This window comes from Apus apus, chromosome 13 (genome assembly GCF_020740795.1).
Source record: "Apus apus isolate bApuApu2 chromosome 13, bApuApu2.pri.cur, whole genome shotgun sequence".
In the NCBI taxonomy this organism is placed as follows: domain Eukaryota; kingdom Metazoa; phylum Chordata; class Aves; order Apodiformes; family Apodidae; genus Apus; species Apus apus.
This window is the reverse complement of record NC_067294.1, coordinates 12,203,828-12,231,448: the sequence shown is the minus strand read 5'-3', so window position 1 is coordinate 12,231,448 and position 27,621 is coordinate 12,203,828. Positions and strand designations below refer to the sequence as shown.

At 37.9% G+C, this 27,621-nt stretch overlaps 1 protein-coding gene across 2 annotated transcripts; it reads right to left on the bottom strand.

Moving 5' to 3' along the window:
• Window positions 1–384: 384 nt before the first annotated feature.
• Window positions 385–27,621, bottom strand: GABRA6 (gamma-aminobutyric acid type A receptor subunit alpha6). 2 transcript variants are annotated; one of them, XM_051631091.1, is made up of 10 exons: window positions 27,557–27,621; window positions 27,233–27,351; window positions 26,872–26,939; window positions 25,424–25,644; window positions 25,232–25,314; window positions 24,521–24,664; window positions 23,961–24,113; window positions 20,330–20,589; window positions 10,031–10,303; window positions 385–4,873 (listed from the first exon to the last, which is right to left on the bottom strand). In XM_051631091.1, exons 1-10 carry the CDS (start codon window positions 27,592–27,594, stop codon window positions 4,823–4,825), a joined length of 1,410 nt encoding a protein of 469 aa, XP_051487051.1. In that variant the 5' UTR covers window positions 27,595–27,621; the 3' UTR covers window positions 385–4,822. The 2 variants fall into 2 exon arrangements, with proteins under 2 accessions (XP_051487051.1, XP_051487052.1); XM_051631092.1 differs by lacking the exon at window positions 23,961–24,113.

Here is a 27,621-nt window from a genome sequence, read left to right as displayed (position 1 = left end):
GTAATAACGTGAAAATAGTAATTCTGTGGTTGTTATATTCAGTGTTACCATGGTCTTACTCCACCTGTGAGTGATTCAGCAGTTTACTCCTTAAAAAAAAAGCTATCTAGAAAAGTAACTAAACAAAGTAAGATTCAGAAAAATCCAAAGGTAACATGATGTGTACTGATTCTCCATGCTAGGTCTGCATTTCACAGAGAAGATAAGGAAACCTCTTCCCTCAGTCCATGCTTTGAGCCCTGGCTGCCATGCGTGGAATCTCTGGATGGAAGGTCCCATATCCCAGTCACACACCACTCTTCTCACAAGCTTTTGCTCACATTGAGAGATTTAATGAGAGTGTGTGTGTGTCTGTGTGGACATAGAGAGGGTGAAAGCAGTCAATAAAGAACACAGTTTGAGCTTTAATTTTTTGTTTTCTTACAACAATTTTTTTTTTCACATGCACATAGAACCTGTGATTTCTTTACTGAGAACCCCCCTTTAAATGTCATAACATCTCTTTTGATAACACCACGTCTCCATGTAGTTTACATCAGCACACTGTACAGCCTTCACCAAAGCAAAGCTGGCATTCTGTTACAGTAATGAAGCTTCTTTAACTTACAGGAATAGCAGACATAAGTATTCCAGTTTTAGGTTGTTAGTTTTACTTTGTTTTAAATGACAAAATATTTCTATCTGCCCTAGGGAAACATTATTATAAGCAAAGCAGATGTGAGAAGAAAAACCTTTGCAGTAGTGCCTGAATATGTAACAAAATGTGGCCTAAAGAAGTGCTCATTAAGGCACATATAGAATTTAGTACCTTCAAACTTTCATAATTACTCTTATTTATGGAGTTAAAAATAGTCTAATTATAATTGAGGCCAGACCATGTGTTCCTGAACTAATGACCTTTTTGATGAAAACCCAATTGTGTTGTCTTACTTTTGTGTAACCACATTACATACAGGAGCTTGGCTTATTTTCCTTATTGGTGTTTGGAAAACCACATTGGTTTTGGCTTTGGGCAGGATTTAGAATAGGGTGGGTTTGCTTTTGGTTTTTTGTTTGTTTTTAAAAGGACTCAAGATGTAGAGAATTCTGTTTCCTACTTTACAATTGTGTGAATGCTTTGGTTTTCTTTGGATTCCCTTGTTTCTCTCGCTCAAAGACCCTATGCCAGGACTTGCCTCTCAGAAAGCAAGGCTGAGGCTCAGCTGTGCTTTCTCACTGACTTCTACTTCCAACGTACTGTGTGGACACTCGGGTCTCTATCACTTGCATCAAACTGCTGTCTGAAAATGAATGGATCTTTACTCTTTGTACACAAGCACCACTCCAGCCATGGCTGAGTGATGATGATGTTGAAGTAGTGATGCAGAAAAGAACATTCTACTCCCCAAGCCTCAACCCATTCTGCCTGTGCATAAGGATTTATTTTTTTTTTTTCTTCACAGGTTTCTCCACAGAGCCTGGCAATGGGCAGCATTTACACAGAGCTGAAAGGCTTTGCTTGCTTACTGATTAGAGGAAAATCCTGCAAGAATGACTTCTATAAAGGCAGATCAGGAATGCTCTTCTTGTCATGAACTGGAATAGAAACAAGAACATCATGAACTAAGCAATGACAAAGTCACCTCTGAATTTTGTTTGCATATGTATAAGAGAGAAGCATTTAGTTAGTAACATGACAGAATGCATCAAAATACCAGAATATTGGACACTAGGCTACACCAAGAGTGCTGAGGACTTTCAGCTTCACATTTCTAGAGTTTATCCAACTCTTGCTTTAGCTTCTGGAGAGGACTGTCCTTTGAACACAGTAGTGGATGATCTCAGGACTGATCTACCATGCTGTTGCCTAGTTTTTGTATCTTAAAACTGCTGGATTTTTATTTGGTTTAGAAACTACAAAAAATAATGGGGGGAACCCAGATCAATAGTAATAAAGACTAACATGTAATTGAAGCTTCTGCTGTAATCAGGTATAATTCTGCATTTGTGTTCTTAGTTCTTCTATTTCTTGCACTTCTGATCAAGCAGAACATGCTGAAGATGAATTTAAGATGCATCCTGTCCCTTTGAGGGGTTTGTGGGAAAACCAGTTTGATCAGTGTTGAATAAGGTATTGGCAGAATGTGATAGCTGAAGGGAACTGCCCATCATTTCCCCTGCAGTGTCCTGTTTTGCAGATAGAAATTCCCACCTTACAGCAACCTTATCTCCTGTTCTTCCTATTGCAATACAATCCAAAATACTGGAAGAAACCCATACCCCTTAATTTCCGTTTGCATTAAAAAGAGAAAAATACATTCTTTGTTTTTTTACAGAAATATGTATATATGCATAGATACAGATATATATATGTAAAACTTTTCTCTTTATCTGCTCTTTTAACAGTATTGCTTGATTGGTTAGTGCTCAGCCATAACCAGGATTGTTAAAAACTGTCCATTAATTGTAAATACATTCATTCTAAGATATAATTTACCATTATTAACATCAATATTGAATACAGCCATGTCTGTACAAAGCATGTAATAGGAAAAATAAATCTTCCCCTTATGTCATTCAAACAGATGTGGGGAACAAACCCTTCTTGATCTTTTCCATGTGGGAATCTTCTTTAAAAAAGATAAGCAGTCTTTGTGGTCATGTTGAAATCTGTTGTTGAACACCAAGACCTGCTGGTACATTTCTAAGGTGCTGATATAGCTTCATAATCAGCAGGTTATCACTTTTTTTTACCTTGAAATACTAAGCTCCAAGGAAATAGTGACTATTTAGACAGTCTCTGCATCTGCTGTAAAATTCATATTTAGAGTTCTTTTAAACAAGGATCACACACAAAATTTAGCTTCTTTAGTGTAACTTGTTTTTCCATAGCCTTTAAACATTTTTATTTTGTGCATAAACCAATTTTAAAGTACTCTGAAAACTCTTCTAGATATTAATGTACTCAAAATAGAAAATTATTCAGTGAAGCAATAATGAGACTTCTGTACTAAAAAAACCTACAGCAGGTAGGTCCCTACAGCAGAACTTGCTTTTTGCAAAGTAAGATGTAATTACAAGTTATAAAATACCCAGTGTCCACATTATTTTTTAAAAAAATAGTGCATAAAGGCTCAAAATGGGAAAAATTGTCACAATTTTAGCTTCGAAGCAAAAGGAAGAAAGAATTCAGTGCACTTACAAATACATCCAAGTGTGCCAGCCTGCAGCCAGTTGGGAAAAGCAAACTGCAACCATGACATCTCTGTGCAAACAATAGTTATTATTGACTCAAGTCTACTTAAATTGTCCTCATCCAAGCTCTCCAGAGTGAAAGAAGAGGGAGTACAAAAAGTGATCTCACATGCTGAGGACAGCTACTACACTAATAAAAGCAACAGACTCCTCTTGAAATGGGAGGAGGAAAACAGCTGGTTGAGCTGGTTACCAGACAGTTAAACTGTGATAGTGCCAAGAATGCAGTTGACAACTTAGCAGAGTCAAGTAGTCAGCTCCTAAATATTTTATCACAGTGAATGTTTAGACAAAGCAAAAGACACTGAATTTCCTGAATCAATGCATCTTTTCATGTTTCTGTTATAAACAATTGAATTTTAATGTACTAAAATACATTTCAAGCAAGAAGTCCTTAATTATTTGGCTGCATGTATGACTTTTGTGTGCTTTGGACTCCCACCAGTATCTATTACACCTGCAAAAAATTTGTCTTGGGTTTGATGTGATTAGGTATCTCTTTACTAATTACATTTTTAAGGATTTTGGAGATAAAGAGTGACTATGCAATAAAATAATAGATAACTATGAGATATGAGAAAGAAATCCTGCATCTGTTTGTGTTGAGAGTGACAAATAAATTAAAATATTATCTTTAAACTCTGAATATGCTGACAGGAGTTTGCATCTGGAAAAAGTTCTAGGCAATTTGCTAGTTCAGTAGAATCAGCTGATGAAGTGCAGAATTTTCCCTAACTAGCTATCAAGACTTGCTTCCAGGAAGCTCACTGGAGCTGGAGGCCTGCAGTTAGGTTGATGGTTAACTGCATCTTTCTGTCTATTCAGCTTTGGAGCCTGCAAACTCCCTGACATCTCAGTCCTGCATTTCTAGATCCTGCCCAGAAATTCCTTGTTATTAGTTTAGTTGTATTTCATTCTCATTTAAAAAAAAGTTACAGTATCATAACTAACCAGCTAAAGCATATAAACAATAGCTTCAATTTTCTTTTTTTCTTCTGTCTTGTTCTTTATAAATATTATCTCACATTTAAGGAGATGAAAATGAACTTCAAGAAAATCAAAGTTCATTGTTCATCTTTTCTATAAAAGGGTTATGAAAACATGATGGGATTGCAGCTGCCTCTCATGGGATTTTTTTAACATTAGTTTGGGTCAGTTTCAAGTGCTCCACATCAGTGCAGCTCCTCACCTTTCAGGGAAACCACGCAAAGTTGTATCAGTTCAGAATCAGGCTTATTATACCAATCCTTAAAAGTATTTGCTAAAAATATTCCTGTTATTGATATATCATGAAAACATTCAGTTGTTTATAACAGAATTAGAGCAAATGTACAATCCTGTCTTTGATAATTCAACAAAATAATTTAACAAGAACTTACATAGTCAAATAAAGGTAAGAAAAATCACAAAAATATTGTTAGAACCCTGCAAAGTTTCTTTTTTATTTGTTCAGAGATTTCTTCCAGGTGATGTTCAATATAAATATTCCCTGTTTGAAAACAGAGCACCTGTGGATAGACAAATCCTTTGAAGTCCCTTCAGTGCTACCCGACCTGCAGTGATTTCTTGAGACCTTGAGCTGTTCTCTTCAGTTGGGCAGGTAGTCATTTCGAAGATGCATTGCAGTAGGTTCAAAAAACTGGAAGGGAAGTTTAGAGAGAAGTTTCATCTCCAGGTTGTTAACAACTAAATTAACCAACAAAACCACCTGATTTCTAACTGACTCAGCAGGCTGAAAACTGAACTGCATTACAAGGAAGAATCCTCTTAGAATTTCATGTTCATTACCTGGATCACCAAAGCTCAACAGTATGTATGGCGATGACTGTTTTCTCCTGAACTTTATTTTTCCAGTCTTTACACTGAAACATGATGTAAAAATACACACTGCAAGCTTTACAAATATTAACGTACTGAGGCTAAATCCTTCTCCAGTTTTTTTTTGTCTGTTCTTGTTTCTTCCCATTTGACCCATGTGTCATCAGCATCTCATCTTCTCCTTCAGTCTGTCATGTGACTCTTTCTAGGCCATCACAGTCTGTTTTTTGTGGCCAATTCATACCTAGGACTCGGCACATTCAGCAACCTGGTACCTTTCCATGCTCCCAAACACAAAAGCTGACCCCTGCTTGTTTTTCTGAAGTGTACCATCAAAACTGGAGCATCATATCCTCCTTTACTTTGATTCACTCCATCATTCCATGTTTCATTACATTAAAAGCTGTAATTTACGGTTACATATAAAAATTGAGACGGGTTACTTTAGAAAGACAAAGTGTAAGAAGATGTCAAGAACATCACATGCATTGTGAATGATAGCAAAATTTGATTAAGTACTTGTGTTCTTCTTATTAAAAGGGCACTGCTTGCATTCCAAATCAAGCAAATTTTAAAATAAGCTAAGCATTCAATTCACCTACCAAGGTTGTTGTCATAAATTAGCATTCAGCTCAAGGACTTAGCAAGATGTAGAACCAAAAACAAAGACAAAAATATGCTGTTTGACATTTTCTCATTAGGCAGGTGGGTTTGTTCTGCTTTCAAGAACTTCTCTATTTGGCTAATCTTGACAAAATGTGTCTTGTTTTTTACTGTATAGAGCTTTTTGTGGATGGCAGATACTGCTGTAGCTTACAGAGGAACATGCATCACGGAAACATGCCTGTTCCATTTTGCATGTGTAAATCATGGGAATGTCACATCTTCAAATTTTCCATCTAAATTAATTACAAACTGACCTTACATTGTGAGGGAGCAAGTTTTCTTAGAGTAATTTTAATACTTTGGGTTTTTTTTCATATTATAAATGCCAAAGTGATATTGCTGCAAGTATCTGTCAGCATTACAGTTATATAACTTTTTGAGAGAATGATGAACTTATCACACAAGTATTGGCACTTTCTCTGCTCTAAAAACTGGCATCTGTTATTTCAACTGGGAATTCTTTCATATACATATTTTCAAGTACTCCCTTTTCCACTTTTATTTTGTGATTGGGTTACATTAGGTTCTAACAACATGTTATCTCTAGCAAAACGCAGGCAGAGAACTGCATGAGCTTCATTCTGTATTTTATGAATGTAACGACTGTCCTGCAATGCTATTACCTTAAGGAACGTGTAGTTCCGACCCCGCTGCATGGGCAGGGACACCTCCCATTAGATCAGGTTACTCAGAGCCCCATCCAACCTATCCTTGAACACTTCCAGGGATGGGGCTTCCACAACTTCCCTGGGCAACCTGTTTCAGTGTCTCACCACCCTCACACTAAGGAATTTCCTCCTAATGTCTAACCTCAATCTCCCCTTGTCCAGTTTTAATCTATTACCCCCTGTCCTCTCACTACAAGCCCTTGTAAAAAGTCCCTCCCCAGCTTTCCTGTAGCCCCTTCAGGTACTAGAAGGCTGCTAATATTGTATTACATTTTATGTATATAGATGCCTGCTGGATGGCTGTTGCTGACTTAACATTTTCCCACTTGTTCCAATGCAGAATAGAAACAACTTTATCCCCATCCACATCTACAATGCATTCAGCTGAACCACTTAATTTGTACTTGGATTTTTTTTTCATATTTTTTTTTTATTATTTTTTTATTCAGGGAATGCTGCTGTTTTGTTTGCAAACATAGCAAAAGATTAATTTTACAAAGAAAGTTTGCTACTAAACCTCTGGGTTTGCTGAAGTGCCTTGAATCAATATTCATGAAGTCCAAATGCAGAGTTCAGTCTAAGATACTCTTGCTATCTGTCCAATCCTGCCTACTCTGAAAATTAATATTCAAATGCTTAAAAGCATAAATTCAATTAGAAACACCTTCTTCATTCTACAAGCTTCCAAATCCTAAAATTTCTGTGTAATTGACAGACTCTTAGTTTACATGTGTAGTAAGAGAAAGGATGATTACACTGAAGTCTTAAAAAAAAATTAAAAAATCAAATGGAGGGGGAAGAAAAAGGTTCTCCAAGAAGCATTTTGAAAAGTACTCAAGCCCCAAGGTTCTTAAAAATATTATCAGCTACAATATACAGGAATTATTTCTTCATTTCAGTAACACATGGCCCGTTACTTAGGCCATGAGTAAACTGGTTAGTGGCAGACAGACATACTACCCAACAGCTTAGGACAGCTCTTCTCATTTCATGTAACTCTGTGTCACTACATTAACAAGGCTGCTCATTCTAGGTGAGACTCTCAATCCAGAACATGAAAGAAAAAAATCTATTCTTGCACTTCCAAGAGTTTGGCCAGAGGATAATGACAGGAGTTGAAAATTACCTTTGATTCCACTCCTAATTTAAGCCTGCTTTTTACAAGCAGATTCATGAAATGCTTCTGGACTTATTCTATATGCACTGTCCAAAGACAGGAGGTAACTGTTTGGTTTAGGAATCTCCACGGCAACAGACTTAGGTTATTGATGTTCTGCACTCCAAACTACACTCATCAAAACCCTAGAAAGATGAACTACAAGAACGTGTGCACAAAAACGTGGTTATTTCAGTCAACTGATTAGATTTTTTCCCCGTTTTTTAAACAAAAGCCAAATGAACTAAAAGTAGTAACTCAAAAAAGAAAAGCTAACGTACCAGAAATACTGCACAAAATGCACTTTCTAAATGAAAATAAACTTCTTATGTGAGCAATACTGTGCTAAAATTTAACCTTTTGGGCTTGAGCCTGTGATTTAGTTGAACTGGCCTTCAAGCATGCCATGCTTTGCTCACCTAACTTCTGCATCTCCTCTGCTTCACTGGAAAGGCTTACATACTTTTAGTATATTTTTCAAGCTAAACCAATCTTGTTCTTCCTTGAAAGTAACAACTGGTAAAGTGATACAACATACTGAATTAGAAACCTAGCAATGTATATCACAATCATAATTAGTTACAACTGAGTACACATCAGGAAAATGTAATTTATCAACAGCAGCTTGATCAACATTTTACATAATTGCCTATATTCTTCATAATTTGAAACATCCCAGCTGTCGATACTGTTCTGTTTTCTAAATCTTGCTGCTGGATTTGTGTCATTCTCTAAGGCTACTACAGAACATAATTTCTAAGTTTATGAGCAAGTTTGTGAGCTTGCAAAAGTGGCATTTTAAAAATATTTCTAGTCAGCACCATGTCCTAGACTTCAGAAGTATTTTAAAAGCCTAGTTCTGATATAACTATTAATATACAAGGTTCAGTGTAAATATTTCATCACTGCCAAGGGAAAAGGCAGCTCTGTTCTAAACATTTCTAGATCCAAAATGTGAATGGTTGAATGAAATCACTGGAGTTAGGACAAGCTACACAAGCTAAAAAACTGGCATCTAAACAGAAGCTGTAATGATTAAATACAAGCTTTTTCGGTACTTCCCTTCTCTGACTGAGACAAGTAATTTGCACACATAGTCAATATTTTAATAGCAGGATCAGTAACTCTGGCACAAATACTAAATTTAGCATTGGGCAGATTTTGAGTGGCCAGGAGTTAGCAGCTGTGACCTCTTGAAGAGAGACATCTGCAGAAACATTTGTAACAGATAGTGCCTCCTATCTTCCTGCTCTCCTGATTTCATACAAGCTGCTTGGCAACAGGCTCCATCTTTGAGAGACAGCATTTTCCAGATCATACTAGTAGCAAAAATCAGCAAAATTAGAGCCTTGACTTCAAGAAGAGCGAAGATGCCACCAACCAGCTGATCAGCACTGTCTTGTTAGTTTGAACTGCAACATCTCTTGGTTGTCCATGAGATTTCCCTTGGCCTGCTTTACCTCTCATCCAGGAAATAAAGGTACAATCTGCTCACCACTCACGCCAGCCTCTGTTTTTATTGATGGAAGGCACTTTGTGCATTCAGTACTATCTAAATACCATTATTATCTCTCTAGTTGTCCCAAAGAAAGCTACATGTACCAATCATACTGACTGCAGTACACAGTGAGATTCAAAAACTCTATGGCAAGAGGCAAATGAAGACATTTTTTACCAAAGGAAGAGGACACCATTAAGTCTACTGAGGCAAAAGAGAAAAATTAGAGAATTAAAGCATTAAAGACTGAAAGTTTAATGACTGTTTGAAAATGATAAGCTAATCACTGATTATTCTAGACATGTTCAATCTGCAATGCACACATCTCCTCTGGACCTCATGGATATCTAAAGACATGATCACTGTCTGATAAAAAAAATTAAAAAAGCAAAGATTTTAGCACCTTTATCTGCATAAAACAGTTCAACTGTATGAAGAGGGAGGAAAAGTCAGTGCTAAAATGTGTAAAATCAGGGATTCTTGATTCATAAACTGTATGCTGCAGTTGTTAATTCTTCACACTATGGATAAATGTTTAGAATGAATAACAAACTTCTGGGGATAGACTTATTACCTCACTAAGCAAACCTTAGGAGATATTGAAGTTCTTATCTCCTTCACTGCATTGCTTTAACAGATAATTCAACCATCCCCTATTGCAAATAGGAAGGTGAAGAAATAGAAGATTTAAGATTAGTTTGTTTGCTGAGAATGGCTTCATGCATTGTCTTACAAAACGTGCTCTGCTCAGTGCAGCACTGCATAGAGATAAATGTTTACATTCCTCATCTTCAACTAGCCTTTCTGCATGGTACTGACTGCCACTGCTGGGAGCCACAGCTGATTTTTTAGAGAAAGCCATTATCAGTAACTTTCCTCAGAAAGGACTGGTAAAGTGGAGTTGCAAGAGTAAATTAATAATTACAATAAATCAGGTCAAGTAAACATATTACATATTATAAGCAAGTATTCAGAAATGTTACTACTCACTTCCATAGTGTCTTTTGAAAGATAAACGACCCAGTAGACCAGGTTGAATCCCGCAAATGCCACTGGAAAGAGGATCCTAGAATACTGGTCTATTTTACTTGTACCTCCGATAGGTGGTGGTGGTGGTGGTGGCGGTGGTGGGGCTGGTGGAGGAACAGACACTGGTTGACACTGGGATGCACTATTAGCTGTCATGCTGACTTCAGGAGACTGAGGTGCCTGAGATGTTACCGAGTTTACTCGCTTCTTCAGGTTACAATTGGAGTCAGAACGCTGTGGAAGAATAAAGAAAAGGAGGGGAAAAAAAGGTGATTTTTTGATACAAAGGCTTAGGTTTTGTGATTATTAAGCCTCTCTCTACCTTTCTACTCAAAACTTTCTGATTTTATTGCTGCTTCTCTGCTATATCAGTATCAGTTATCCACTTTCACAGCAGTAGAAATGGGAGGAAAATTTAAAAACCCTTGATGCTACACACTGCCCAGGACTGCTGTTAGGAATGTGGTGAATGGCAGCAGCCACAGGATTTGTCTGGCACCATGACATACATGGCTGTTCTTGGGGTTGAAGAAGCAACTGTTTTGGCCAGTAGAACTAGGTGACCAAATAATTGAAGCTAATGAGGGAAGACAAAAAATGTAAATAACTTACAATACAACAGCCTATAGATCTATTGCTAAATGGAGTATCAACATTTGCAGGGTATGAAGGTAGCAAAATGCTGTTAGATATCCTATTTCCAAAGTCATACCTTGGGAGAGATTTAGTGAAAACCACCCCCTTAAATGCAGCCCAGTGTTAGCATTTTGGGGATTTGTCTGGCAGGATTTCTATGCATGGAAACAGATTTTAAGAAACCAGATAAATGAATGGATCATTAAAAGAAGCATTTTATGAAATACATCTAAATACATTGCCTGTACTTGGGCCACAATTTCTAGAAAAAAGACCAGCCTAACACATCTGGTATCTCCTGTATGACACAAAACAGTTAAAATAGAACTTATCCTTTTAGTGGTCAGTGTTACTGTCAGAGTATCAATACAAGTGTCATTGCTACTACAAGATGCCAAGTTCTGCTCATGGATGAATGGACTGGTCTCCAACTAAAATTAGGGAGAGAGGGATTCGTCACAGATTTTAGTCTAAGTAAAAGGTGGAGCCAACAACTGCCTTGGAAAAAAGTGTGTATCTCACCTATTAGCTTCTTCTTCCCCCACAACCCATCAACATTTGCCATATCTCTCCTTCTTCCACTTTGCCATCTACACAATTAAATGATCAGTATCATGTTTTGAATGGATATTAAATGGCATTCATATTCTGGGGCTGTGCCTATCTGGAACACAGATGTTTGGTTTTGTATTTTCTAGTAACACAGCAAGCAAGAGAGAGATTTAAATGGAGGATGATTTACAGATGTGTCTCAGAAACAGAAAGAGGGTTATCCACGTCCACTTGCACTGATCATAATAATAATCCCACTCTATAAACAGACTGACTGACAGAGCCTGGGCTACGGCTTTCATTCAAGTTGCCATCCCGTTTCCTTGCATGCCCTGCTTTGAACTGAATTGTAGAAATTGCAAGGTACCTGGTTTTTTGCTTTACTGAAAAACAGTTTGACTTTTTGTGGAGAATGAGGGGTATCTAAAAATGTGAGTGCTGAGGTGAATCTCAGCCCTTTTTAGCTGCAATACTCTGGTATAAGGTGGGTCAAATTCTGCTCTGGATCATTCAAGCATGAGTCAGGAGTTATTGTACTGGGGTGATGGAGTTAATAGCAGGTGGAACAGAAACAGGATGTAATCTGTGGATGATGTTCAGTACCAAACATTCTGGAACGCAGAGGTAGTAAAATGGTTGTGATCATCTGAATAGGCACTCAGAAAAGTATAATTCCGGTCATTATTTTATTATATTTATTAAATCTCTTTCCTATACAAGGAGGATTGCTACAGGAGGAGGATTATCTCAGTATGAGTTCATCACAGGAAGATCTGGAGTCAGTGTGCACCCTCAGAACCTGAGGAGTGCACTAGCTTGGTTATGTTCCCACTCTGGGGCCAGTTTAGGTCTATTTCTATCAATGGAGTGGTATCAATAAATTCTCACTACCTAAAAGCCTATTCCAGTATTCAGAAAGGACAAGTGTCAGGCAAGCCTATTCAGCCTATTCAGGCAAGCCCCTGAATAGTTCTTTACACCATCTTCAACACTCTTGAGTGCCATCCAGCAAGTTATGTACACCACTAGCAGGATACAGAATTTTAAGTTCAAATTTATGTCAGATGGGTAATGATTCTCAGCATGGTAGCAGACCACAGACCAGACGTGATGCCCCAGAACCACAACTCATTTTTCCTTGCAATTTACTGCTAATCCAAGAGGAAGAGGCAACGAGAGGAAAACATACAGTTTCTTACTACAGTTGAGTTCTGAACAGCATATACAGTAATTTGTTTACCATATTTCAATTTAACTTTTCCTTTTAACATAAATTACTTACAAATACATAGTGAAACTTCAGCAAAATATATAAAGAAAACAGGAATAAGGAGCCTCTCTGGCACAGCTCATGCAGCCAGTCACTCAAATAGTAAGGACTGTTTTACAAGTAGCAAGAGCAACAAGAAGCCTAAGGCACAGCACATCGTATCTAATGAAACAATGAATTTTGTTAAGTTACTGAATCCTGATTCAAAGAAGTACTCTTGCACTGATGGGAAATGTTAGTCCCATCAGGCAATTAAAAATGTCACTATATATAGCTATGCAGTGACACAGAACAGATTGCAAGATCACTGTTTAATGTGAGATACCATAAAGCTGCACTAGAGGAAGACTGGTATGCACATGGGCTGGCAAGGTATAACCTGGCTTCCATTAAGCTTGTGCAGCTCAGCCCTCTGCTACCCTAGAAAGCTCACAAAGCAGTCTCACCTCTACAAAGGTGCTGCTCTCTCACAGCTCTCAGCAGTATCACCAGAATTTGCTTATGCTCAGAATATCTCAGGATGCTCTAAGCAAATTGCTTGGCTTCTAGATTAAAAAAAAAAGTACAGCATATATAACCTTGGAGTAAATGGATTTGTTTGCTTTTTCTGATTTTTATATGGATGCTAACTGTGATTTATGAATGCTCTTTGTTCTCATGCTTCTTTTCCTCAAGAGATTTCTGTAGTTCATATTTGTAAAATTCTTTACTGTCCTCTGTTCCTTTGTACTGCAAATACATATCCTCACTATTAGTTTAGTTTATGACCTAGTAGTAACATGAGTTATCTTATGTATGCACTCAGATACTAGCTACCTTTAAACAAATTAATATCTGCATGCCCTTATTTATCTCTCTCTTTTACTCACTTATGTCTCTCTTTCTTGCGGGCAATGCAGTAAAATGAGGCTTGTGAGAATAAACTCCAAAAGTTCTAACAAAAAAAATGTGTTATGCCCCCTTTTCTTTATAATTTATTAGATTAAGGATATTGAATTTTGCTAATATCCCAAAAAACACACAAAAAACCCCAACCAAACCAAAACCAAATAACAACTAGGATCCAAAATAACAACTAGGATCCAAACTCTTATCTGTACAAAGCAGAATACTAAATTAATTACATAGCATTATTTTCCCCTGACCATCTCATTGGTAGATAGCTGGAGTAATTTTAGCCATTCATACTATAAACATAAAAGCACATGTTTGTGATTTAGCACCCAAAGGGGGAGTCAAGCATAGCTCAGCCCCTTCATTCAGCACTGTGATGGCTAAAAATATCCACATGCAGCACCTTGCAGCAGGAACTCCTTTTGAGCATGCACTAAGGTACCTCAGTCTTTACAGTCCTGTGCAGTTTAAGCATCCATCTTATGCTAGAGATTTTAGAATTTTAACTATAATTTAGACATTACATATCTCATCTGTGTCATCTGATTCAAAACATGTACATTGCAAACATCTGTGTTTACAGTATTCTGCATAATTAAGAGCTGAACGCAGTTTAAAGTCATTAATAGTCCTAGCTTTAGCCATCTCTTTAGGAATTTTACATTTCCTGTCCTAGAAATATTACAAGGAATAACATTCAAATTTGTTTTCTTTGTGGTTTACCGTAGTAAAAGGGTTAACGCCCTTAGGTTAAACTGCTCACTGGGAGCATGGGAAAGCCATCTAAAAATTCTTTCTTAACCTTCAGAGACTGAAATTCACCTCTCTCAAAATACAACCTAACCATCAGGTGAAGATGTTCAAGGGGAAAGGTTATTGCCTTATTACTTAAAAACTGGTTTACTTTGCATGGAAAATCTGAAGAGCCATTAGAGGCAGAAAGCATAACTCTGGAAAACACACCATGCCCATTGTATTAAAATTGCTGTCATATACAACAGGTAAGTGCTAAGGAGAGCAGAGACTGGAACACAAGTCATTCTCTTTTCCATGTGAATGTACTGTGGTAGTCTTCCTAACAATTGCATGTAGCATTTCAGAAAAATAATATAATTAGCACAGAGCCTCTGTCTATGTTAAACAGGTTTAAATGCTCAAAGTCACATTTGGCTCTTAAATTTATGTGTCAGTCCAGAACAATCCAAGTCTCTACATTTACTTTGCTAAATTTCTGCCACTACTACTCTGAGTGCCTAAATAAGACAGAATTACACAGACAGCACTAGAGAGGTTTGTTTGGGGTTTTTTTCTATCATTTACTTCAGTCTCACTGATCCCTGCAAAAAATGTACTGGGATTGGACTTCAATCTTGAACAACATTGGCCTAAATTCAATTAATCTTGGTTGGTTTTTTTTTGTTGTTTTTTTTTTGTTTGTTTTGTTTGTTTTTTGTTTTGGTGCATAGTATCAGCTACTTCTAAACCTTCTTCACTGCCCTGTCCTGGTTTTGTCTATCAGGCAAGTATTTAACTCAGGCAGAACCAAATAATCAGCATCTACTTTCCTCACTGGGATGACAAAAAGTCAATGTAGTTGAAAGTTGTTGTTTATTTTTATCAGCCTACTTGATCATCTGCACTTGTGGAGGAGGAGGAGGAAGGTCTCCCTAACTCAATTGAAAGCCAAGACTTCAGTGTATTATAGCTGTTTCTAGGATGATCTCATAAAGGGTTGCTGATAATCCAAACAGAACTGCTCTCCTTTAGGTTACACTAGGATACTCATTAAAAATACTCAGTATATTCTGACGTAATTAGAACTAAATCCTCTATACTGAAGTGACATATGGCTGCTCTGCAGTTGGGCAGTGTTATTAAAGAGACTGAGAATTCTATTCTGCTCAAGCCCTGTTACTTTGAAACACAAAACCAGGGCTATTTGTAGGGAGAAGGAAGCCCTCCCAGTAGTAGCAGTACTCCACTGCTTTGTGCTCTTTTCTGTTAAAACAAAAGGTCTTTTAGAACATATCTATAATCAAGCTACCACTCTGCAACAATCTTTTACATGTAGTCTCTTACATAGAATGATGTCTTGGGATCTATGGTGTGCTCTCCCTGACCATCTCACAAATGGTGTGTATATGTATATATCTTACTACAAATGGTGCACTCTAGACAGTATCACCAATTTCCCTTCCCCTGCAATTTCCAGTATTGGGATATTCTTGGATAAAGGAAGCCAGAATAATGAAACAGCATGACTGATACAGAAAATACATGTTTGAAATGGAGTAAAGACCTAAATTCCATCATGTTTTTGTATGTATGTGCATATAAATAACGTTTGGTTTTGACATGCTAGAACAAGCTTGGTCACCATTGGAATAAAAGCAGGTTTCTGTCAGGGTCCAGATGAGTGCTCAGCTTGTTGCCATCGTATTTTGGAGTGGAACACCCATAGCTTTGTACCTCAAGCAGGGACTGCCTGCAGCTGACAAAGAGAGCAAGCCAAGTCCTGCTCTCAGCTCACTGAGGTGAATAGAGACGCTTTCCTGGAAGCTGAGCCAGCACGCTGGGCTGGCATCAGTTAACTGAGCATGGAGTCGGGCTGTTGCCTCTTACTGAAACTGGTGTAGCCCAGTCACTTGAGCAGAATGCCTCCCACTTTTAGCACTGCAGTACAGCAGAGTTTGGTCTTCTGCCATCTTTCTTTTCTGAGTGTACAGGTTTTGTGGCTACGGTATAAAAACCCGTGAGAAGTTTTGTTCATTTGAATAAAACAGGATCGTATATAAAATTAACTAGGCTGAAGGGGAAAGAGGCTTTTTGATAGTATTTTGAAAGAGGGTTGTGGTTTGTTTTTTCTTCAGGTAACATAGTTAATTTGGAATTAAAAGACCAAAACTGAATATACTGTGAATACATTTATCTTGATGAATTTAGGCCCTCACTCATGCAGCAAAAGCTTCTAACTGTTTTGTAACTCCTTTGAATTTTCACTTCTACCAAAACTGGCACCCTGGGCCTCTCTTATGCAAAGTAGGAGAATAGGTCATACCAAAAGTACTAGTTCAGCCATGTTATTCCCACCACAATATTCTTTAGCCACTCTTCAGGCAATTTAAGATACTAATTCTTACAAACACATAGTCTATGTTGTTACTGTTAATGTTGCTGCTGATAGAAGAGTTCCACTGGCAGCTGTATAGCCATGAAACTTTTCAAATCTCACTTTTTCACTTTTATTTTTACAAATGGAATAGCCCAAACCTTTACAATCTTCAGAAATTTTCTCGATGTAAAAATACCATCTGACTTCTAGAAATGAAGAAGAAAACAAGGATTTTTTCACTAGTCTTTATCCTATAACTGCCCTTTCATATAGATAAAATTCTGACAACTTTAATGAAATTAAAAATCACAAATAAAAATACTAGCATTACAATTGGATGAAAAACATACTGTCCTGCCTTAGAGACCAAAAATTAATTAAAAATACAAAATTAGATCAGCAGATTAGAAAAGACAAGGTACCAAAGTGCAGGTTGTGTATGAGAGAATGGAAGGATTTTAGTTGTTGGTTTGTTTTTTTTAATCAACTAAAGTAGACCAAAAAAAATTTATGTATTAGACTCACATTCAAATAGATTATTTTTTTTCTAGTGAATTAGAAAGTAACTTTTTAATAAAAGAGGCAGAGTAAATGGAGAGAAAAGGCAAAAAGAAGAGCAGGAGAGGTAAGATAAATTATCGAAGGGGTAAAGAGTAAGAACTGGACATTGTAGCAATCAAAAAACAAACAAAAAAAATTGAAAGAAAAGTGATGATTTAGAAGCAAACAAATGGAATAAGCTGAGGGTATGGGGCAGGCAAAGGGGAAATCAGAACCTCAAAAACATCTCCTAAATTTTCAATAAGAAAGAAACTACATTTTCTGCCATGTGCCTTCTATAAACAGAACTTCCTTAAGACCAGTAACATAGCTATAAAAGTACAAAGCTCAGTAAAGGATGATAATCCTGAAGAAATGGTCATCTACTCATGCAATCAGCCTGTACTAATTAAATTGTTAGCATTCAAATTAGCTAGTTAAGGTCTGTTTCAGCTGGAATCATATCACTGACTGCAATACATCCATCTATGTGGTAACATAGAAAAGTTCTTTCCCCCTTGCCCTCACTACACAAAAAAGAAAGAAGAAAATAACATTTTAAAAAATATTAAAATCTGTTATTCTGTAATTAGTCCTTCTTCCCAGCATGCCTTTCTGGAATGGGACCTTTTAAAAGGAATAGCTGATGTTTCTAGAAGCCACCTGACTACATCAACTTTCCTTTAGTTGTAAGTACCCTTCTTTTTTATGATCTTATTAATTTTGCCTTTTCCATTATTGCAGAGATGTGTTCCTGTAGAGAACTAGTCCTGTAACAAAAAAGTTGTGGACTAACAAGATTTGAAAATTACTGTCTTGGATAATATGAGCTTTGAGCAAGAACAGGACTTGGAATTTTGTGGACACGGTGGCCTGTTTTAGAGACTAAGTTTACCTTGAGAGCCTGTCATGGGACCTACTACTCTTCTAAATCTGTATGTTGTTAACTAGTTGTAAATAATTTTATTGAGGAAATGGTTGCAGTGTGTTTCCTAGATGTTTACTTTATTCATAGATACTTATTTGTTTGTTTTTACTTGGAGAAGCAGACAAGAAAATATTTATAAAATGAGAAAAGTGTGTTTTCAGTTTGGCTCTGTGTTTGTTTGTGGCTGAAGCCCTTAATAAAACACTTGTGAATTTCTCTGAATTTCTCTTTTTCTTTTATTATTTTGTTCAACAGCTGTTTTGTAGTTAGTGCTTAGCTTGCTCTGCAATGATACAGAGACCATGTAAACCTCGCCCACGAGTACGTGAGGCGCCACAATCATCAGGAGTGTGTTCTAGTATATCTTGGAATATGCAGAGGGTTATTTTTTTAAACACTTGTCTTCTAGAGACTGGGGAAGTGGGGGAGCAGGGTGGTGGTGGCTTTGTAGCATCTGCTGTGAAGTTGCCAGCAGTAGCACGTGTAGAGCGGGCCAAACCATTTTCATTTAACTCAGGAGGAAGATAAATGAAAAAAAGTAGGGTTTTTTTGGTTGAGGTTTTTTGTTGGTTTTTTTGGTCTTTTTTGGAAACTTTCCTATAATTAACACAAATCTGAATAAGGAAGTGTGTGTAGAAAAGAGAAGAACTGTCATTCCTCCTCATTATGTAGCAGCTATCAATATTTTCCTGAAGCTATATAAAGCCAAGTAATCTCTTTAAATTTTTTCTGAGAGCTTGCCCTCGCAAAAAGTCAACAAAATAATCCAAGTTAAGTTTTATTACATTTTAAAGTTCCTTCAGTCTTTACAGTATTTTATACTCTTTTACTGTTGAGGTGTTCTGCTTGTTTAGTCCAGAGTACTTCTTCAGTCAAGCATCAGGACACTGAGGAGGGAAGTATGTCCTAAATATTGGCAAATGCATACTTCCTTTTTCTCTCGTTTTTTTGTAAGGCTTAAATATAATTATAAAATTTACTAGTTAAAATTAATGTAGATATGAACACTGCAAATGTTGCCAAAACTAAATCAGCCTTTCTGCAGTTATTTTAAATCAGTGCAAGATTCTGAGAACATTTGCTTCCAAGCCCCTTTAGAAATTTTTGGACTTTCTTTTGTATTTTATTTATATAACTTTGGTTAAAAAAAAAAAAAAAAACACAAAGAAAAAAGTTGTAGTTCTGAGTTAAAATGTATAAAAAATTGCTTCTTTTTTGCATTTATACATTTAGTGAAGCTAAACTGCATTTATTTCATTATATCTTAAAATATATTCCTATTTTTCCAATATTAATAAAATTGTAAGCCAAATACAGTATGTTTTAAAAGCATGATGCTTCCCAGTTGAAGTGAAGAATATCTGATTAGCTCCATGAGGACTAGAAGCAAGATTCTGTGGAGATTCGGTTTTGCTAGTATCTAGAACTTATCAATTAAAAATTTAACTGTTCAAATGTACCTAAATGTTGTAACGTTAACTACTGTTTACAAGCAAATGTAGAGGAATGACTATATGGTGGGTAAGGCATTGCCCTTATATTCAATAACTCTTATATTGACTTCCTTATTCAACTACAGACTCAAATGTTTTGCAGAAGGTCATCCAAATTCTGTTATTCCTCTCAAAATGGTAAATGTGGTGGTAGAAAAACTGATTTGAAAACAGGTCTATAATGACAAATATGTTAGCACATATTGTATTCACTACTTAGTCTGAGATATAAGAAATAATATTGACAGGCAATTCTGACATTCTTTTTTTGATACTAGAAAGCCCTCCTGTCTTTCCTATGTACTAAAATCTATCCTTACTCTTTAAATTTCTTTTTTTCCTCAAGCTTTCACCAACAAATTTATTTAGGAAAGTAACAGATACCAAGTTAATATAAAGGCTAATTCCTCTTCTTCCAGATGAACCACTTATGGTGTGTACTACAGTGATCCCATAATCATCTGGCCAAAGCACATATTCAGTCCATTGTAGTGTCCTACAAATTGTGCAGACTTACCAAGAGAACCACAGGTGCCCAATCACATTGCCTAAAGCATTGATTGCTCAAGAGAAGTATTATGGGTAACAGTCTAGTGGCTTTCCTTAAACATCTCACCAAAGAAACATCTCTCCTAGCAAATCATATCTCAAATGTAAATAGTATGAATAAATGAAGTATTCTCATTTTCTAAAATAAGAACAATGTCTTTGATAAACAGACATTACTTGGTTACATAACCTGCTTCAGGTTCAGATATTTTAATATTGTTTTACATTCACCACTTCAGCTGCCTCTTGCTATATGATGCTTATTATCAGAAAAGCAAGCAATTACCGAGACAATCTTATCCTCTGCCGTTACAGTTGCTGCTGATAGTGCTGCTGCCAGGGCTGCTGCCCTGGCTGCCTTCCTCATTGCTCTCTGAGCCTGGAGATTGGTAAAGTAGTTGACAGCTGCAAATTCAATGAGTGCAGAGAAGACAAAGGCAAAGCACACAGCTATGAACCAATCCATGGCGGTAGCATAGGACACCTTGGGCAAAGAATGGCGTGCGCTGATGCTTAAAGTGGTCATTGTTAGAACTGTAGTGATTCCTTGAAAAGAAGAGAAACAATCCGGGCATTAGAATTTTGCTTCAACTCTGCTACTCTTAAATTCATACATATATTTAAAAAAAAGAAAACAACTACCCAACTCATCTTCGGTTTTAGCTGTCATCCTGTTTACCAGCTAACCAACATGACTGCTAAGTGTTCTGTGTTTTTCAGTTAATGATGTGTACTGGCTTTTAAGAACTCTGAATAAACTGCCTTAATAACAGAGCAAATGCAAGTTAACAACATTCTACATCATGTCACTTCTTAGCATTGTGATAAACAGGCTCAAACTACGAAAGACACTTTACTTGAGGGGTTAGTAAGTAGAATGCTCAGCAGAAATCTAGATTAACATACTGCCATTTCCCAACAGCGATCCTGTCTTTCTTTTGTTGTTGCACAAGACAGATCATGGCTTACAGAACCCCCTCTGAAGCAGTGCAATTCTGCTTTACAATTGCTAGTAGGCTATGATCCAAATATTTCCAGTAATAACAGTTCAGTCCTCTCTGCAGTTGTCTTTAATCACCAGACACATTTTTAAGATTCACTAACAGTATCTTGATTTGAAAGCACCCATAGTTACAAATATGGAATTATAGAAATGCCACTTAGAGCTGCTTCTCTGTTTTCACACAACAAATCTGGTCATGCAGCTCACAGGCCCAATAGTGTTCTTCATGTGAGCTCATGAATTTATTCTGTTTTGGAGTGTACAGTGTTAGTAATGTAGGAAATATACTTCTTCCCACTGCTACCTGATTCAAGCAAAAAAATGCAAAAGCAAACTCGTTCATTAACATATAAGCCTCTCTGACTCATGCTTGCTTATCATTATGCCTGCTAAAATGTAAAAAGTGCAGGTATTTAAAGACAGTAAGGTGGAGAATACCCTCTCCTGCTCTTATCTGCAGTTGGGAAAGGGTAGGTGGGAAAGTAAAAGATGTTATAATGTCATGTTGTGATGATGAATCAGTATGCTATTAATGGTGCTGAGTGGAAAGGATGCAGTGTCATTGCATACTGCAGCATCAAGACAGGGTGACTTGATTATTTTCAGAGATTTTTTTGCAACTCTTTCACATGATGTAGCTTTCTGGCTGTCTGAGGTTAACTACATCCCAATGTCATTACTTCACATGTTTTAATGAAATGCAGATAGGAGATGGTATAAAAATATGCCAGACTCATTTGATAATATGAATACAAGTATGCTGAAATATATTTCAATTTCAAAGGTCCAGAACAAACTTTTGAATAAGATAGGTGATCAGATTAGAATCTGTCCATGTGCTAGTTAGTAATAAAAATGATGTATTCTGTGTCTGAACAAAAACTTGCTGCAGCTGGAATTTAAACTTAGGAGTAAGACTCCTGTTCTATTACAGATACAGATAAGACTTCTCAGTGTGGAGTGAATATTGATGAAATGCTCTGCACTGTGGAAAACTACTTCATCAAACTGAATGCAAAATTACAGTTGGTAAACTGTATAACTGATGATTGTTTACCCATCTTTCTATCTTGAACACTTCTTGGTAAGTTCTGAAGAATCTGTTACATAATGCAAATGCTGAAATATGTTTTCTTCTTAAAAATGAAACAACAACAAAAAAAAACAATACCTTTCCCTATCTGATACTTTATTATAAATAAAGTTTTATGACTAAATATTAATTTTAAAATCCCAAGGTGACCTGCTAGGAAAGTAGAAGCAGACTATCTTTCTGCAAAATAATAGATGAACTTTTTGCCAGGAATAAGAAAGATTAGATAAAGACTTTTAAATAAGTGAAATAACAGGCATTGCTATATGGGTTCAGAGCATATTTGAAATTAGGCCCCCAATAATAATGTTTCTCACTCTACTCTGATAGAGCCATGATTCCTAAAACTTCACACATATGTATGTCTACACACAGCTACACGTGTTGCTCCACATGGAACCACGGAATTGTCAGAGTTGGAAGGGACCCCTAGAGATCATCCTGCTAAAGCAGGATCGCCTAGAGCACGTTATCCAGGATTGCATCCAGGTGGGTCTTGAGGATTTCCAGAGAAGGAGACTCCACACCCTCCCCAGGCAGCTTATTCCAGTGCTCTGTCACCCTCAAAGTAAAGTTTCTCCTCATATTTAAATGGAACTTCCAACACACAACGTAAGGAACTTCATACTAGCAACCTGTTTTTCTTCCCGGTGACACAATTATAAAGAATGTGTAAGTACCCCTTCAGGTGTTTTTGTCTCCCATTTTTTGACTTGCAGGTCTGTAAAGAGTAGGTGCTTATGATCATTAATTTATCTTTGCAAAATGTTCAGACTATTTGTTGTATTATTATCTGCAAAGGATAACTGGAACCCGCATCCATTTTGGAGGGAAATAAATGTACTGAATACACTTTTTTCTGAGAAGCTGGTGTGAACACTATTGTTATTCTACTATTTATCTTTTCTCAAACAAGAGTTTAGGAATTTAGAAATAAAACTGAATATTTATAATTCAAGTATTTGCAATGTGATGCAGAAAGGAGATTTACTTCTCCATTTTAAGCTTTTTTTCTACCGGGGACTTGAAAGTCTTTTTGTCATAAGGAATTTGCCTTCTTTTTCTTAGATAAAGGCATTTAGAATCCATGAGATTTTAAATTAGGAAGGACTACTAAGTCAGACTGTGCCTAGGAGAAATAAGACTGGAATAAAGATTGAAATATTCTTTTAAAATGCCAAAATCGCTAATTTTCCACAATACTGAGAAAGGTGTCTATTTTACTATTTATTTTTAAAAAACCTTTAACTCAGATTGGTTTCATGAGAGAATAAATCAGTAGAAAAATTCCTCTTTAAAAAATGGAGACGTTAGCATTTATTCTGCAGTTGTCCCTTCCTGCATACAAAAAAATACTGAGGGAAAGAAAAACAACACAAACAAGTTTGGCTAACCAAACATTCTGAATAAAAAATATTGACCCTCATGGGCAGACTGAATATTACTTGGTTTAATTTTAGTATTTACTTTTGTTCACTGAAACCTACTAGCTGTATTTTCCGGTTCCCACTGGATTACAGCAGCTGTTCAATACAATGGATTCAATACAGCGAACAAAGAGAATGATAAAAGAACAAAACACAAATACCAGCCACGGTTCTTGCTGGAACAGATTCTTTGTTGATCCAAAACACAACTTGAGACAGGACTACAGTCATGATGCATGGAATGTATGTCTGAATGAGATAGTAGCCTATTTTCCTTTGAAGATGGAAATAGAGCAGCTGAAGTGAATATTCGCCTAAAACAAACAAGCAGTGAAAGTAATGAATGAATGGTAAATGTGATGATGAGCTGCTCAAAGACCTTAAGGCAGCATACCAAAAACTGTTCTGGCTGGAACAGACTCCTTGTTAATCCAGAAAGACACCTGGGAAAGAATGACTGTCATAATGCATGGAGTATATATCTGTATCATGAAGTAGCCCATCTTCCTTTGCAAGTGGAAATAAACTGTCATGATTACGTATTCACCTGTCAAGAGACAAGTATGTCAGCATTATTTTGGCAACATATGAGTAAATATTATTGGCTTAAACCCAACACATGCTGTTCTGAGGAAAGCACTTACAGGCCTCCTAGTGCATAGTAAAAATAAGCTGATTTTTAAAAAGTGACCTCACAGAAAAGGAGAGTATTTTTAATTTTATGTATTGTTTTTACTGGGGCAGACAGGCAGGGGGAGTTCTTAAGAACTGCATGAAGAATTGCGTGTTTAAAGGGACTGTATTGAAAAGCTATCTTATCAATTCTTTCCAAGGTGTTACTTTTTAAAATGGCAAAAGATAATTAAACTAATTTGATTCTGTATGGAAAAAATCCTGTAATTTGTTTCAAGATGTTTTTCTCATGTCAATAGTTCCCACATAACTACACATTACCTGTGTTAGATTTAATTGTTTCACTAGATACAGTTTGTCCTATGAGGTCATACTGGAGGAGACTGGAAGACTCTTGTGGAACTTCTACTGAATGCAGGGGTCCTTTTTTCCACGTATAAATTATTTCACTTTTTGGATAAGAATCTGAGTTAAAGAAGGAAAAATGACTATTATTAATTATGTAATTTAGAAGCAAGTGAATAAATAAGTAGCATGCTCCCATTTGTGGCTCAGTTACCCACAGAAACATGTTCCCTGCTCCAGCAAGTTCCTACTCTCATTAATAACAAAATGCAAAAAAAATTAGCAATGAAAGAATGGTTGAGGTGGGACCTGAAAAGGCACGAGCTTTTGCTTCTCAACTTGCTATGAAAGGCATAAATTGATTACCAAAGATCAACTATTTTAATTTTGCAAAACTAGAAGTAATAATAAAAAATGTACCACAGATTTTCAAATTTGTTGAAGGACCCACTTTGACTGCTAGATGTGTAAGAATAAAAACTAAGCCTTAAGTCACCCTTCAGTGAACAAATCCATGCTTACGAATTGTCTGAGTGTCAGAGGAGAAAACAAAATTCTAGTATAAAAAATTTAATAAAAATTTCAGCTGTCACTAAGTAGTGTCCAAGGATCTCACTTCTAATCTTCTCACATACATGTAAACCAAATGTATTACTAAAAGAAACTAAAAGTTGCAGAAAAACTTACAGCTTCCAAACTTCAATGGACAAGCATGCCCATCCATAGGGAAGTTCACCAACCGCATAGGGCAATCAGCATTAATGGTTAGTCTAGAATACATTATAATAGATGACAATGAAAAAAAAAATGGTCTGGAGGAGCACTGCTGAAAAAAATCAAAAATAAAGGTCAACCAAAAGCAGAAGAATAAGCTCTCACCTCATTGTGTAAAGAATAGTTCCATTCTGCATAATTCTGAAAAGTTTGTTAGGAGTTGTCATATTATGAGCAATTGATTTTTTTCCATTTCTAAAAAATGTGTCTGGTGTCCAAATTTTACTGACCATTAAATTGTTCAAGCTTAAAATTTCAGTTGGCCCACTAAACTTCAACCTCTCATCAGTCCAAGTTTGCCGGAAGAAGACATCCATGGTGTATTCCTATGGAAAATAAATAGGTGGGTGACTTATGTGGGGGGGTCAGCAGTCCCAAGTTGCTGTAACTCCATGAAAGAACACATGTGATTTACTGCTTAAGCACTTAATCCTATTACCACTAAGTAGTTACTTAAAAAACAGTTGTATGAAAAAATACTCTTTTTCTTATTATTTAAAAAATAGTTACAAAGCAGTCAGTGAACAGATAATTTGATACGAGTAAGGAAAAACCCTTGTCGTCCTCTCGGAGATAATACTTTAATTCAAAGTGACTGAGGTCTAATGAAATACAAAATACTAATTTAGTATCCTTTCAAAGCACAAAAACAAACTACCCATGTTTCATTGCCAGGAAAAAGACATGTTCAGTGCCACTTCTGCAGCTTACTTTGGATATTCACAAAGTAAGGAGTGATGCGAGTGGAGATCATGGTGTCAAGTTAATATTAATCTAGGTTATTTTTCTTAAGGATTCTTACTAGTACTCTCACAAGCCATCAGGATTAGTCTATGGAAGTTGCTTAGTAAATGGAACTAAGCCTTGGCTGGAGGCAAATGTGCAAGGCAAGGTTATGCCTTCACTTAGATTGACTGATGAAGAGAGGTGGGAAAACTGTTGTTTGTACTTCGGGGGCCCCACAGTTCCTTGCCTGCAACCCAGACTGCAGGCTCAGGTGAGTAGGTATTGAAGAAAGCGTACAAGGGCAAAAACAGCAACTAAAATCAACTTTCAGAATGAGAGCAGCAGTGCCATCCTCACTCCAGTAGCTTAGCATTTTCCTGGGACGGCTGCTGTGTTTGATGGAGTTCACTCAAGTCTGCAGCGACCGACGTGTGGGGGCACCCAGCATGGCAAGGGGCAGCTGCCTCAGAAACGGCACCATTCCCCTGAGCCTGCTCAGTAGGTTGCTGTCTACCGTGCAGCCTTCCTGCAAGCCTATGTGCCGGGCCACAGATGCTAACAATCTTCTTAACGAGGTTAGAGAGGCATCTTTAACCTCCCGTCCGTGCTCCCACGGGAGTCTAGAACTGTCTTCTGGGCCACGAGGCTGCCCTGGCTGACTCTGCCGGGGAAATAGCCGTATGCAGCTGCAGCCAAACTGCTCTGATGGGCCCTACAGATTGTCAAGAAGATTAAGGCTCGTAATCTGCTTTAATGACGGTAAACTCAGATGGCACCGTAATGAATCCCGGGAAAGGAGAGCAGGGGCGGCAAGCGGGGGCCCTTACCATCTCGACGTCGGACACCGGCCCAAAGCTGGTCACATAGATGTCCGTTTTGACTTCTGTCACGGCGCCTGCGAACACGGAGACGGGCTGGGAGCGGAGCGGGGCTGCCCGGGCTGGGGGCCCCGGAGGCCGCGGTGCCAGCGCAGCACCAGGACCGGCCCCCCGAGCCTGGGGCCGGCGGGGCTCGGCAGACCTGCCCTCCCTGCCGCCCGCCTGGCGGGTCTCACCGCCGCCCTCCCGCCGGGGCAGGATCTTCGACCCCCCCCCGCTTGGGCGAACCCCGCTCCCCCTTGCCTGCTCGCCCTCCCCACAGCGCCCCGCGCCCGCAGGCTCCCCGAGGGGACGGGAGTTTCCCCTCTACCTCCAAAGCCCGGCCGGAGCCTGTTGTCGTAGCCGTCCAACAGCTTGTCGAGGATCCGAGTGACGTTTTCCAAGAAGAGGTCCCCCTCGCCGCCCTGGTCCCCCAGCGCCGGCCCCAGGCTGTGAGGAGAGGCCGGGCCCGCCGTCACACCCCGCCCCGGCCCCGCGCCCCGGCCCTCCCGCCGAACTCCCGCCTGTCGAGGAACCGGCCCCCAGAGGAGAAGAAAGGAGGGAAGAGGGCCCGGTGCCCCCCTCGCCGGCTCCTCCGGGCTGCGACGGGGCTTGAGGGAGCTTGGGGAAGGTGGCAGGAGGGGGGTTCACTGACCTGACGGCGACGCACACCCAGGCGGTGAGCAGAGCCATGCCTCGGGAACGTCCGAGGACGCTCTG